This window comes from Conger conger, chromosome 7, assembly GCF_963514075.1.
Source record: "Conger conger chromosome 7, fConCon1.1, whole genome shotgun sequence".
Taxonomy (NCBI): Eukaryota; Metazoa; Chordata; class Actinopteri; order Anguilliformes; family Congridae; genus Conger; species Conger conger.
The window spans coordinates 51000174-51014234 of NC_083766.1; the positions used below are offsets into that span (position 1 = coordinate 51000174).

Genomic DNA, 14061 nt, shown 5'->3' on the forward strand with positions numbered 1-14061 from the left:
ACTAAATAATTAGTGTTACTGTTTTCACACCAAATTCCCAGGTAAAGTGAGGGTAATTCTGGTAATCCTGTTATTTGAGGAACAGGGTGATAACGGTTAGTTCAGCTGATCTGATTTCAGTTAAAACCCCCTCAGAAACACGGCCAAAAACAGCACAACCAATCACATAGTTCTGAATAGCTGGTGAAACTTAAAATTGAATACGGATTTAGTGCGGTTTTGCATCATAATTAGAGCTTGTTAATGCATCATAATTAGTAGATGTGTTACTAAATTATTTTCCCAGTTAGTGCGCATACATTTTCAGGAGGAAACGAAAACAGGAGCCATGTAGAGCTCTGCAGAGCGCGTGGTGTTTGGACTGTCTGCTGAATTCCTGCGATTCTGGCCTTTCAGAGACGAGGGTGGCCTCAATTTATCACTCCGCCGCTGCGAATCGACCCTGCGCAGGTTTCACACCTCCAACGCAAACGCGTTTACGCTCTCGTATAAAACCCTGCCAACACCACAAATCAGTCCAGCGCTTAGCTTTAAAACTCTGCTCTGGCTGCCGGTGGTGTTCGTGCTAAACGCTAGCTACAACAGTTCAAATCAGGCTAACACGGAGAACAAAATAAGGCAGGTTCTTGGACATGACAAACTGTGGGTCTTGAACAGTGGGCCTCTTTTGGTGGAATGTACGAAGGGGAAAACAGGAAAATCCCCCATTTTTTTAATTACTAAAGTTCAAAAGAACTGAAACATCTACATTTCAAGTACTTAATACAATATTTAAAGAGTAAATTAATAATATTCTTGGCCTGAGCAAAAATGTGTGAAGTTGATGTTGACGGGTTAATGGTTGGAAGCAAATGAAAGTAAAAGTAGTACATTACTGTTTGTCAAATGATAAGCTGTGGAAGGCTCACACACAGCAATGTCTCCAGGTGTTGATCTGCAAAGGCACTGCAAGGCTAATCTTATTTAGGTGATTAAAAGATAAGCTGCAGGACGCACGTCTTTAAAAGGCTTTAGCATATACTGAAGCCACAAGCACACGATACCCCGGTCGTTTCCAACGCTGCAAACCGCTAGTCAAATTTTTATTAAATGCTTTAAAGCACAGACCGCACACTGGACACACACACACACACACACACGCGCACACACACGCTGAGCGACGCCATTTTCTCCTTTATCCACACCGTTACCCCTGAGAGCTGCACACACAGTTTGGAAATGGCTGTCCAGGGTACTCAGTGCGGGTTGGCTCAAGGTTAGCGCCTAAATACGCGTATCAATACCACGTTTCTGCAACGTTTAAATAACATTTCTGCGCGCTGCGTTTGGAACAATGCTGAAGAAGTGCAGCTGTTCCAATCTGCCGGAGAGCCACTGAGATCAGCGGGGCCGGCCCCGGGGCGGGGGAGGGGGTGATAAATGGAGGCCGAGCTCGTCTCTGAAACGCGGGCGGAGGCGCCGTGGGCGAGCGAGGAGGCCGCCGCGGTTCCGTTCCGCGTGAAAGTCGCGGCCGCGGAGCGCGGTTAAAGCGCTTAAATGACAACATCCATCTTTCAGGGGAGGGGGGCAGGGGCAGGATGGATGGGGGGGGAAGGGGCAGGGGCAGGATGGATGGGGGGGGGGGGGGGGCAGGGGCAGGGGCAGGATGGATGGGGGGGCCGGTGGCGTAGTGACGGCTCCCCGCCGTCTGTAACAGCGACGCCCGACGGGACGGGCCGGTCTGGGCCACGGGAGGAGGAAGAGGAGGGGGAGAAAGAGGGTGTGAGGAAGACGCATCACAGCGAGTCTCTGACAGAGCGGAGGCGGCTCGGTTGGCTGGAACACGGGAGGAGGAGGAGGAGGAGGAGGAGGAGGAGGAGGAGGAAGAGAGTATGGTTGGGCTGCTGTAATGTGAAATGCTGGGGGGGGGTTACAGGAGTGCACTGGCCGTTACGGCAGAACAGGCCCGCCCGCCATCTCTGCACCTCGCGCTCAGAGCCCCATTAATCACTGCCGCCCCGTCGCCATGGACACGCCCGCCCCCCGTCGCCATGGACACACCCGCCCCTGTCTCTCACGGTGCGCCACTCCGGGCTACTCCAGTTCACCCAGCTATGACCAACAGCCCTCTCTCTGCACGGGGACAGGGACCGCACTGCCCCCTGCAGGGCAAAACGCTGCCTGCAAGCTTAACGCCTTACAGCCCCGCCACTCCACTCCGAGGGCCTGCATCACAAAGCAGGGTTACTGAGCTAGCGGGGAAACTTTGGGAGGATTCCGGGTTTTACTCAGAGCAGTTATCCAGCCAACTCAAGTAATCCTGCTTCAGGATACAGGGGCCATTCACAACCACTGCCATGTCTGCTCCAATCATGCGCTACGCCACCAGATTTCACCGTACTTTACCTCTTCGCTTGAGAAAGTATGCTCATTAGTGAAATCTGGTGCTGTAGTGGTATGGTTGGAGCGAGTATCTGAAGACACTGCGGCCAGCAAGACCTGGAGTTGAGCAGCGCTGGTTTATCGAGTCGCAAAAGAACCTGTAAAGCACTGGACATTAAATGGGTACTTTCACCTGGTAGGGAAGATGGGGAGCTGGATTACTCTCATTATTTTTAATTAGCGAAGTGATGATGGTATTAAACTTTGTCTTCTGGTATGCTTATAATAAGAGTAATTTTATTAACAGCACCAGTGATTATTGCTGTATCTCAACACCAAATGTTACCATATTATACCTACCAGCAACATTATAGAGGGGTCCTGGCAGGGTGTGGGGGGGGTTGATTAAGAGAGCACAGGTCAGTGGGGGGGAGATTTAAGGATTTAATAGCGGTCAATCCCACACTCACCGAGGTTGTTGTCGGTCAGCACCTCCTTGACCTTCTTGGTGATGACGTAGGTGTCCAGTTCCGGGGACATGGCCACCATCTCCTGAATGCTGAGGCCGGAGTGTCCCGGGACGGGCAGGGGGGTGCTGGGCTGTGACTCTGAGGGCTCGCTGGGCTCCGGGGCGGGGGGCTGGGACCCCGACTCCCCCAGGCTCTTCACCGACTCCTCCGCCGAGCTCAGGGGCGATTCGGGCGCCGGGCTGCAGCTGGCCGAGGTCTTGGGGGTGTTCTCTGTGGGCACACGAAACGAGGCGAAACCGGGGTCAAAACGGGCCTACGGCGGGATGACCAGAGCAGTGCGCTGCAGCCTAAACGCCCCCTAAACATCCCCATTCCTCCACTCCAATTCCACATAAATCTGTTCAGCACGGCGGATGTCCAGCCAACCTTCCAGTAACATGGCAGTGGCAGCTATTACAGCAAGTGCATGGGAACAGTGCCAAGTTGAAATAGAATTTTGAGAAACGCGTTCCAAATTAGATTAAGTCAGTGTTCCAGAATTCTGTAGTGATTATTACATCCACATTAGAATGTTCAGCTGAGAGGATTCTAATCATACATCTGTGATCTCACACCTTAAAGCAGGGATACTCAATCTTACCCAGAAAGGGAGGGCAGGCTTGGGGGCAGGCTTTTGTTCCAACCAAGCAGTTACAGATCCCCAGTCTTTGTGAAGGACCTTGATTAGTAGATTTGGGTGTGTAACTGCTTGGAACAAAAGCCTGTACACACACCGGCCCCTTTCAAGGTAAGATTGAGTATCCCTGCTTTGAAGGGTGTGAGAACCAATTCGCTGGATCAGGAAGTCACACCCCTGGTAAAAAAACAAAAACAAAGAGGTAACAATAGTCTGCGCACAGGTGAGTCGTCCAGCGGTGATGTGATGACGGTGTTAAGCAGCCCACGAGAGCGGAAGGCCCCGGAACAGCGAGCCGATCAAAGCGATGCGGGAGAGAGGGGGGGCGGGGGGGAGCGGGTGATGGATAGGGCAGACACGCACCCGGCCGTGTTTACTATTCAAACACCGCCGCTGTCATGTAATGGCACTCCCACCTAACGCGCGGAGATAAACACTCCTGCAGCGGGCACTGCTGAGAGGGGGGTACAGACCCCCGGAGCAGGCCCTGACAGTGACGAACACTCCGCCCGCCCCCGTTAAACCCGGCCCGCGGACGTGCCGTGACAGTCTGGTCTCCGTGGCGAGGGCTGGTGCTCACACTGACCGCGGCAGTCTCCCGAGCGGCCATTTTGCTTCAAACGTGGCCCGGTCCGCTACAGCAGCGAATAACAACTCCAGCTGAGGCTCCTTTCCAGTACCTTCCGTCTGATACCCAAACGCAATAACGGGCGCTGCGCTATCTCAGAACTCCAAAGCAGGTCTCCCGTGATATCCCCCCCCTCCCCGACTTTTTCAAGGGACAGCTGCAGGAATGATCCGAATCACCGCCCCGTTCAGTGAATCTGTCATTTTCACCCACTCCTCCCACCCAATAGCGATGTGATGCCCCAACGCACGCCCGATGAACTCCCCCTTCAAGCCGCGCTCCAGTCAGGGAGGCCCTGGGAGTCCGGGCTGCGTGTGAATCAGCAGAAATAAGAGTGCAATCACACAGAAACCAGGGAGAGGAAGGCCTGGGGTGGCAGCCTGGCCAGCTACCAATAACATCAGGATGAACCCGAATACAGCCGCCATTTCAGAACAAGGAACCTTTTCCAACTTGCCAGTTCAAAACGGTTGTTTACGGACCGTGACCGGCCGAATTTGCGGAATTCCCGTATCTGCGCTCTCAGCTGCGGCCTCGTAGCCTGACAACACGCAGCTCTCAAAAGAATCACGCTCCACGCTTTGATGTTGGATAGTGGCCGTTTAACCGTAAGCTGTAACCGTTTTAGTGGGGTTTATTCCCGGAGCGTTCGTGACCGCTGAAAGCCACTGACCACGTTTGCACGCAAGCCAGGTCCTGAGAGCCGGAGAATTACGTAATAAATAACGTTTTTCAAAATTCATTTTCACTTCACACGCGCCCATTACAGGCACGCTATCCGGCAACTGCAGCTTGCAGGCAGCCCGGCGCTACGCTACGTTGCTAGCGCGCGCATTCATTCTCAATGAGCCGGCAGCTGCTAAAACAGATAGCGGGAGAGCTGCCCACATTGAGGAGAGAACAGAAGATGGGAAAGCATCCAGAGCAGAAGCCTGTGCCGTTACCCACAAACCTATTTTCAAAAGCCGTCGCTATTGTCCGCCAAATTTGCCTGCTTGTTACTGGGACAAAGAATAACTAGCAGCAGTTGCATATGCAGTGTGAAACACGGAGGCAGTAAACTGAACGGGTTCAGAATAACTCTAATGCTGTTTACACAGCTAATAATCTGTTACAATTAGGAAAATAATTGTATATTCATTGGAGTAATCAATCGCACCGCCTTATTTGGAATACAATGCCGATATAATTTGCAGCAGGTTCTGGTGCTATGACAGCTCTGAAGGTCTACTGCCACAGTGCTGCTCTGAAGGTCTACTGCCACAGTGCTGCTCTGAATGTCTACTGCCACAGTGCTGCTCTGAATGTCTACTGCCACAGTGCTGCAATAAATGCCTACTGCCACAGTGCTGCTCTGAATGTCTACTGCCACAGGACTGCTCTGAATGTCTACTGCCACAGTGCTGCTCTGAATGTCTACTGCCACAGTGCTGCTCTGAATGTCTACTGCCACAGTGCTGCTCTGAATGTCTACTGCCACAGTGCTGCACCTGGTGAGGCCGGAATCTTCAGTTCCAACTGGAACACTTTGGGTTCAACTGAATTTCAGCAAGAGACAGCATGGCATGTTCCATACCAGGATTGGGGAAAATTAATTTTAATTCAGGAAATGAAGATAAACCAGTAACACAAAGCGCTACATATGAAAATATATAATCACACTAGTCTAGGTAATTACATTTTTAAATCTCAGTTGGGCTGGGGTGCACTTATTTGTGAACTGGGCTAGACAATCTATTTGAAGGTGGGTCCTTAGTCCGCCCTCCCACTGATAGGCTGCATTGGTACATTCCATTTTGGGAGCGCAGCAAGGTTACTCCATAATTAAGAGAGAACATCCTGTGCTGTCTAACCTCCCCTCCCCCCTCCCCAACCCCAGTTGTCTCTCCACTCTGAGAAACTGCCCTCCATTTTCTCTGCCATGCAGCAGAACAAATACCGTTCAGTCACAGCATCCAGCATCTCCAAAAACTGTGTACAATAACAGTATAATATAGTAATAGTAATAACAACAATACCAATAATAATAATAATAATAATAATAATATTACATTAGTTATTTAGCTGACGCTTTTATCCAAAGCGACTTACAGTTGATAAGACCGAGTAGGGGACACCAACCTCCCAGTTCCCAGTCATGTACCCAATAATGATGATAAACTTTATTTGTATAGCACCTTTCATACAAATCATGTCGCATGTTTACATTAAAAGCAATAAATATAATCATACTAGTCTAGTTACTTTTCCATTTTTTTGTAAACTCAGTTGGGCTGCACTTATTTGAGAACAGGGCTACACAATGGTCTGCCCTCCCACGGATGTGCCACAATGGTACACACCACTTTTGGGAGAACAGCAAAGTTACTCCATAATTAAAAGAGAGAGAACATGCAATCTAAAATAAGGGGCTGGTGAGACTGGGCTGTGAGCTCACAAAGCAGAAAGAATTAGCAGCAACCTTTCTGCTCTGCACGGTGTGAGATTAACACAGCACCGCATTCACCAAGCTGTCTGACGAACCCTGCCCCCCGAGTTCAGTCTCCTCACACTGATCAACAGCCCTGCCTCACTTTCACTGCCATGTAACGAGAAGAATATTTTTCAGGCACGACACAGCACCGACAAAAGAGCGTGGAGAGAATCTCGAAAGCACTGCTGGCTGTGTGGAGTACTGCCTACAAAATGGAGTGCGACGCTTATATTACACCGTACAACATCTTTCTTCACTTTGGGTATTTGCAATGAGTGTCTTATAGGATTAAGCAGACACACACACAGAAACTCTGGTGTCATTCTAGCAGTGCACACGAGAGAGATGTCGGTTTAGTTTTTGACGCCTGCTTGTTTGAATAACAACTGGCTTTCAAGAAAATATTTCAAGTTCTGTTCAGCGCTTGGCGGAGTGGGCTCCCTCTCTCTCTCCCTCCCTCCCTCCCTCCCTCCGGCCCGGCGAGGCTGGCTGGGGTTGGCCGCGGCGCTGAAGTGAGCAGCCAGGGGAACCGTCAGTAGCGGTTAGCGTTCCGCGTCGCCGGGGGAAACGGCTGGGAGGGAGCCAGTCAGCTCGCATCTCCGGCACGGCCCGCTCGGTGGCGGGTGACATTTTAACTGCCGGCGTGGTGAGGAGGGGGGGGCGGGGGGGGTGGGGGACGAGGACAGGACCGGGGAGGACGGGTGACACTGCCAGCGACGCGCGGCGCAGCCAACCACGACACCCGAGGGGCGGAGCCACAGGCCGGGAGAGGGAGGGGAGGGGAGTTACTGGTGGAAAAAGGAAGAGATGGAAGCCCAAGTAAATGAGAAAGAGAGGGAGATGGATAGAGAATGAAAAGAGGGAGATAGAGAGAGAGAAGTGGGAATAGAAAGAGTGGGAGAGAGAAACTGGCAGAGAAGGGAAGCGATGGCGGAGGACAGAGTAAAAGAGAAAGCGAGTGAGATGGATAGAGAAAGAAAAGAGAGACGCATACAGGGAGAGAGAGGGTAAGAGCCAGAGAAAGCGAGTTGGGGGAGTGAGAGACACTGGTGGGGAGAAGGAAAGATTGTAGAAGACAAAAGTAGGCAGATGGATAGAGAATGAAGGGAGACAGAGACACTGGACAGAGGGAGAGAGAATGAGGGGGCAGAGAAAGAGAGCAGAGGGATAGAACAGAGCTGCTGAAATATGTTTCTGGAGAATATGAGCAGAGCTGTTAAAATATTGAGCGCGTGGGGAATGTGCCTGAGCAGCAGAACGGAGCGCCCTTCCGCACGGCAGGCTGCCGTCCCCCGAGCCCCTAACTGTGCCGCGCCGCCGGGGACGTGCGGTGAGCCCGTCCCGGCCGCCGGCCCGCAGAACGCACGGGCCAGCCTTCTCGGGACTCGCCGCGGCGTCCCGAATTAGAGACTCGTACCTCACGCGAGAGGCACCGCCGACTCCGGAAGGGCGAACTGGCGTTCCCGGGGAGGGGATGGGCTCTGACAGATGCGGGGGCGGAGAGCGCGGCACCTGCAGGGGCTGGTGCGCTCACCCCAGGGAGGGCCGCTTTTAGCCCGGTTAACCGTCGCTACCTAACGAGGGTCGCTGAGGACGCCGCTCACCGCCTCAGCCAATCACCGGAGGGGAGGGGGCGGGGCCCGTGCGAGACTCTCAGAGGGCGAGATGAGAAACTTATGAGCAGAGCTCAGGAGAAGTCAGCTCTTTAGCCCGTTATGGACTAAAACACCGTTATAGAAAACCCATAGAAAGGTTGAGGAATCACAATATATTTCAATGGTCAAGTGATCAAATACAATGCTGGTGTCGCACCCATCTGTTAAGGGAGATGTAACATGCAGGTCACATCTGCCCATAAGGGGCTAAAATGACACATGATTTGAACCCCACCCCGCACCTCTCAGTTTTCATCTGTGATATGAGGCGTTACATTTTCTGTGCATCGCTTTAGCGTTAGCGCGGTTACAGGCTGAGAGAGACGCATTACTGAGGGTCCAAAAGCCAAGCCATTACGTCAGCTCTTCAGACATTTATTTATTGATAACGTATGCCGGAATCGTCAAACCTCTTTGGTTCACCTCTTATCAAACCGCTCCGTATCTGTTGTTTAGAATACACCACAGGAAGTGAACTGACTTTGTGAATGACGGTTATAACACATCACATCACCATCTTCGCAGACGTGGTTAGCACATGCTGCACTATTTAGCACAACCCCTACCCAGACCCATATCTACGGGCACTCTGCAAGTGCTGAACTGCATTGCTTGTGTCAGTTTCTTTTGGTATGTTAACATATTGTATAGTACTGTACACGATGGTATTTTATTGCCTTTGTATTGTGCATTTCCTACCCAGGGACTGTGGATGAAAACGAGCTCTGCAGCTCAAAGCGGTACACCGGTGTTGCGGTCCCTGACAAATAAAATAAACAAATAAAAATGAATAAAACAGCCCTGAGAGAGATCTCCGAGAGAGAAGCATTACTGCGCCCATTACCTCGGCTCGTCAGATAATCCACCAATCGGGTCGCGTTCCGCTTATTATTCTGCTCCGCTGGCGTGAGGTCGCGCTAAAGTGCCTTTCGCTTAATTTTTTAAACGGGACGTCCCTGGACCGCCCGACCACTGTCCCCGGCCGGGTCCTCTAACAAGTGGCACATTAAAACCATCACGGTAGCATAATGTCCTTTTAAATTCTCCCTCTCTGCCGCTCTCTCGCGCTCTCCTCCGGCCCTGGGTTTAAGCCAAAGAGGCCAGCTGACATTTACATTTCTTCCTAAGCTACGGGCTCCCATTTTAAAAGCCATTAATTTCCTATCCTCTTTTCTTCTTTTTTTTTTTTGTCTTTTTTTCCCCCTCCCCCGTTAATGTCGTGGCGGTAATCTATATAGTGCTCCGCCTAATTTGCGGTAAAAATGATTGAGAAAGGGCGCTTAATGTAGGACAGGCAGTAAATGCGATTCATCATGCTGGTGCTTTGCCGCGCCCGTAGAATCCCCCCCCCCCTCCCCCACCCCCCACGCTCCCATTCATCATGTGATCGGCTGATTATTTGCATATTAATCAGCCGCCGGAGCGTGAGCGAGGAGTGATGCGGCTGAACGCGTCGCTGTCTTGGGGGGGTGGTAATTATCATACATCAGCGTTCTGATGGGGTAATTGATTACAACAGCTCCGGGAGGCCCTGGGGGGAGGCCCAGTTCCGTATGCCCCCCCCCCCCCCCACCAACTCCACCACAGAGCCTATTTCCCACTCCAGACTGCTGTGTGTATAGACCCCCAACTCCACCACAGAGCCTATTTCCCACTCCAGACTGCTGCGCGTATAGACCCCCAACTCCACCACAGAGCCCATTTCCCACTCCAGACTGCTGCGCGTATAGACCCCCAACTCCACCACAGAGCCTATTTCCCACTCCAGACTGCTGTGTGTATAGACCCCCAACTCCACCACAGAGCCTATTTCCCACTCCAGACTGCTGTGTGTATAGACCCCCAACTCCACCACAGAGCCTATTTCCCACTCCAGACTGCTGCGTGTATAGACCCCCAACTCCACCACAGAGCCTATTTCCCACTCCAGACTGCTGTGTGTATAGACCCCCAACTCCACCACAGAGCCTATTTCCCACTCCAGACTGCTGTGTGTATAGACCCCCAACTCCACCACAGAGCCTATTTCCCACTCCAGACTGCTGCGTGTATAGACCCCCAACTCCACCACAGAGCCTATTTCCCACTCCAGAGTGCTGCGCGTATAGACCCCCAACTCCACCACAGAGCCTACTTCCCACTACAGACAGCTGCGTGTATGAACCCCCAACTCCACCAGAGAGCCTATTTCCCCACTAAAGACTGCTGCGCGTATGAACCCCCAACTCCACCAGAGAGCCTATTTCCCACTACAGACTGCTGCGCGTATGAACCCCCAACTCCAACACAGAGCCTATTTCCACTCCAGACTCCTTCATAAGATCTTCCATACAAGTCTACAACATTACACTATGCTACCATTACTCAGAGACCATACCCACACGCACTCTTAAACCAGTCTGCATTTAATTATCAGTGCCTTTGATACTAATACTGGAATAGAGATATAAATCTGTAATATGGAGACCTGAAAGCACAGCTGTGACCTGAGTGTTGTGTGGAAGGAGACATTACGGGGTCTTTGCAGGCAATGGGTCAAGTTTCAGTGTGAGCAATTGAGATGATCTGCATGGTACACAAAATCTGGTTCCAAGGTGTACAGACCTTACCAGACAAATAAGGCCCATAATGCAGTATGTTAGACCAACCGATTTAATTTCACAATTCAGGGGGGGTGTGATGGGGGGGTGGGATAGTAGAATTCCACCGTATCCCGTCGGATCCATTATCATTGCTAATGCTAAACCTTGAAAACCCTACTTACGGTTTCAGAGTCTTTTATAATGCTTGTGCAAAGCTCATACTCCTAAATGCTTTTGAGTCTCAGGGAAAGAACAGTGATTCAGAGCGGTGAACACTCCATGGCTGTCTCTTCAGTCTGCAGTACACAGCGACCACATTTACTTGGTTTTCTGAGGGGTTCCCTTCGGGGACAACAATCCAAAAAAAATCAGGATTTTTAAGAGCAATATATGGTTAGAATACTTATTTTCTTCCGACATTTGAACTCATTTGAAGAGGAGAAAAAGTGCTGTTATTCTGGTTTGAATATCTGTTCAAATAAAGTCCTAGTTTAAAAATGCACAAAAGCAATACTTGCATTCGGTTTAAGTTAAAATAAAAGCATTGAAAGGGTCACGTCCTTAAGAGTCTGTGTGTGTTTCACGTTCAAAGCAATGTTACTCAGAAGCTTGGTTTATCCATCCGGCAGGGGCACAGAAGGTGCCTTGCAAAATGTCTGTGTGACTTGAGTCACTGCTGATTTTCGCTGCATAAATCCCTGGCGCACCTGCTGTTTATTTTCTGGACGAGAATCAATTTGCTTTTTGAGCGTGGTGGGTCTCGCACCTTGGGAGCCCCCTGTGTTTGGGGAACCCGCGCCCGGCGTTAAGACACCGAGCTGAATCGCCCGGGCGGGGGCCTGCAGACGGATCCAACAGCGCCGCTTTGATTAGGCGCCAAGTAATTAAAATCCTGCCACCCAGGGCCCGGGCCGGGTCAGGCACATGGGGCCTGCATCTGGGCTCTGTTTGGGTTCGAAAACGACCTGCGAAGACCAAGAGTTCTGGGCGAGTTGCGCTCTCGCCAAAACGACCGACAAACTGAACATGACTGACACGTTGCCCTGGAAACGCTCTCTGTCCCCAAACACCCAACAGTCCCCTTTTCACATCTCTTGCCCAGCGGAGTGTTGCCGTGGGAACGCCGGCCAGGCTTCGCCCGCTCAGCCCTGGTTGGCCCGTTGAGCTCTTAGCACGGCGCGATAATTAGCATCCAGGCTAGAGGCAGCCAGCAGCGGGTCCTATCCACAGGATAGCACAGCGAGATACAGAGGAGGAGGAGGGACCGAGCTTGCCAAAATCTGGTTCAGAGCTGCCCTAATCTACAGAGCCCTCCCGCCCCACCCCAGAGTCAACAGTTCTGAAATCCATCCTGGTTTTTCCCGCCCAAGTTCAAGCCCAGGACATTCTTTTATACAGTAATCAGAACAATGAGAAATGAGGTGAGGAGGCGGAGGAGGCGGAGGAGGAGGAGGGAGGAACACGGGCAGACTGCAGCCCCCCGGGGAGCCGGTGATAATGCAAGCGGTCTGAGACGGCAGGAGGAAGGCTCGCAGCCAATCGCCTTCTCTCCTGGGGTAAGCTGGAACACCTGGCACCTGCAGCAAACACCAGCCGAATGCAGTTTCACACAAGTCTGTTCGCAAAGATTACCGAGAGTTTAGCCTCATCAGTCTCGCATTCCTTGCTATGAGTTTTTGTGGCGAGAGACCTTTAGTTTATCTGGGATCAGACATTCAAGTTACGGCCCTCATGCGCAGTGGGCTTTTAGCTCCAACCTTGGCAACAGACTTTCAGCTCCACAGAGTGCAACAGACTGGCCTTATCAGACCAACCCCAGGTAGGACTGTTGGCACCTGGCGCCATTGACAGTACTAATCATACCCGCATGTGCCACTTAGTCACAAAGTCACCTTTTCAACAAAAGAACACTGAGGTACAGGGACATGTCTGTGGCTGTGGATTATATTGGATATACAGCTGCCAGCAGTGCAGAACGGTTGAGGTGAAGACTGGGTTAGATGTAGTTCAGTTGAAGTGTGCCTGCTATGGTAGAGGTGTTGTTTGAGAGGCATGTTGGTATTAGAGGAATGGTTGAGGTGTAGTCTGAGAGGGATGTTGGCGGTAGTTCAGCCCAGCTGAGGTTTCTGCAGACGAGGTGTTCAGTGGTTGAGGTTGGCATGGTTGTGGTGTGGTTTGAGAGGGATGTTGGTGGAAGCTGAGCATGGTTGAGGTGCTTATAGACGAGGTGTTCAGTGTTTGAGGTCGGCATGGTTGTGGTGTGGTTTGAGAGGGATGTTGGAGCTGAGCATGGTTGAGGTGCTTATAGACGAGGTGTTCAGTGTTTGAGGTCGGCATGGTTGTGGTGTGGTTTGAGAGGGATGTTGGAGCTGAGCATGGTTGAGGTGCTTATAGACGAGGTGTTCAGTGTTTGAGGTCGGCATGGTTGTGGTGTGGTTTGAGAGGGATGTTGGAGCTGAGCATGGTTGAGGTGCTTATAGACGAGGTGTTCAGTGTTTGAGGTCGGCATGGTTGTGGTGTGGTTTGAGAGGGATGTTGGAGCTGAGCATGGTTGAGGTGCTTATAGACGAGGTGTTCAGTGTTTGAGGTCAGCATGGTTGTGGTGTGGTTTGAGAGGGATGTTGGAGCTGAGCATGGTTGAGGTGCTTATAGACGAGGTGTTCAGTGTTTGAGGTCAGCATGGTGGAGGTGTGGCGTGGGGGCGGGCGTGGCGTCAGCATGGTGGGGGCGGGCGTGGGGGCGGGCGTGGCGTACCTTGCGGCTGGCCCTGCAGTGGCAGCACGCTCTGCCCCAGCTCTCCGTTCAGCCACAGCTGCATGCGGATGAAGGGCTCCCGGCCCTTCTGGGTCAGCTTGCTCCAGGGCTTGGGCCGGGACAGCATGTCGCTCACGCTGCCCTGAGACAGGCCCAGCACCTGCAACACACAATGCACACAGAACCAGGCCGGTCAGCAACACGGAGCCACCCTGGTCGTTCTCACTGAACCACCCTGGTCGTTCTCACTGAACCACCCTGGTCATGCTCACTGAACCAGGCAGGTCATCCACACGGAACAACTCTGGTCATTCTCACTGAACCATGAGGGTCATTAACACAGAACCAGGCAGGTAATTCACAGAGGTGACCGGGGAGGGTTCACACAGATAACTAGCCTATTGTAACGGGCTCACGCCCTCAACATGAGAATAGTGACAGCAGTGCGGTTCAGAGGTAATA

The 14061-nt window shown here is 51.8% G+C and overlaps 1 protein-coding gene across 1 annotated transcript in view; it reads right to left on the reverse strand.

The window, feature by feature from the left end:
- cux1a (cut-like homeobox 1a) overlaps positions 1-14061 on the reverse strand; it is a 176941-nt gene that overhangs the window by 8223 nt on the left and 154657 nt on the right. Inside the window, exons 21-22 of the mRNA XM_061247663.1 lie at positions 13600-13759; positions 2832-3101 (exon numbers count right to left, since the gene is read on the reverse strand). Coding sequence (XP_061103647.1) covers positions 2832-3101; positions 13600-13759 — 430 coding nt within the window. The remainder of the gene's footprint in view (positions 1-2831; positions 3102-13599; positions 13760-14061) is intronic.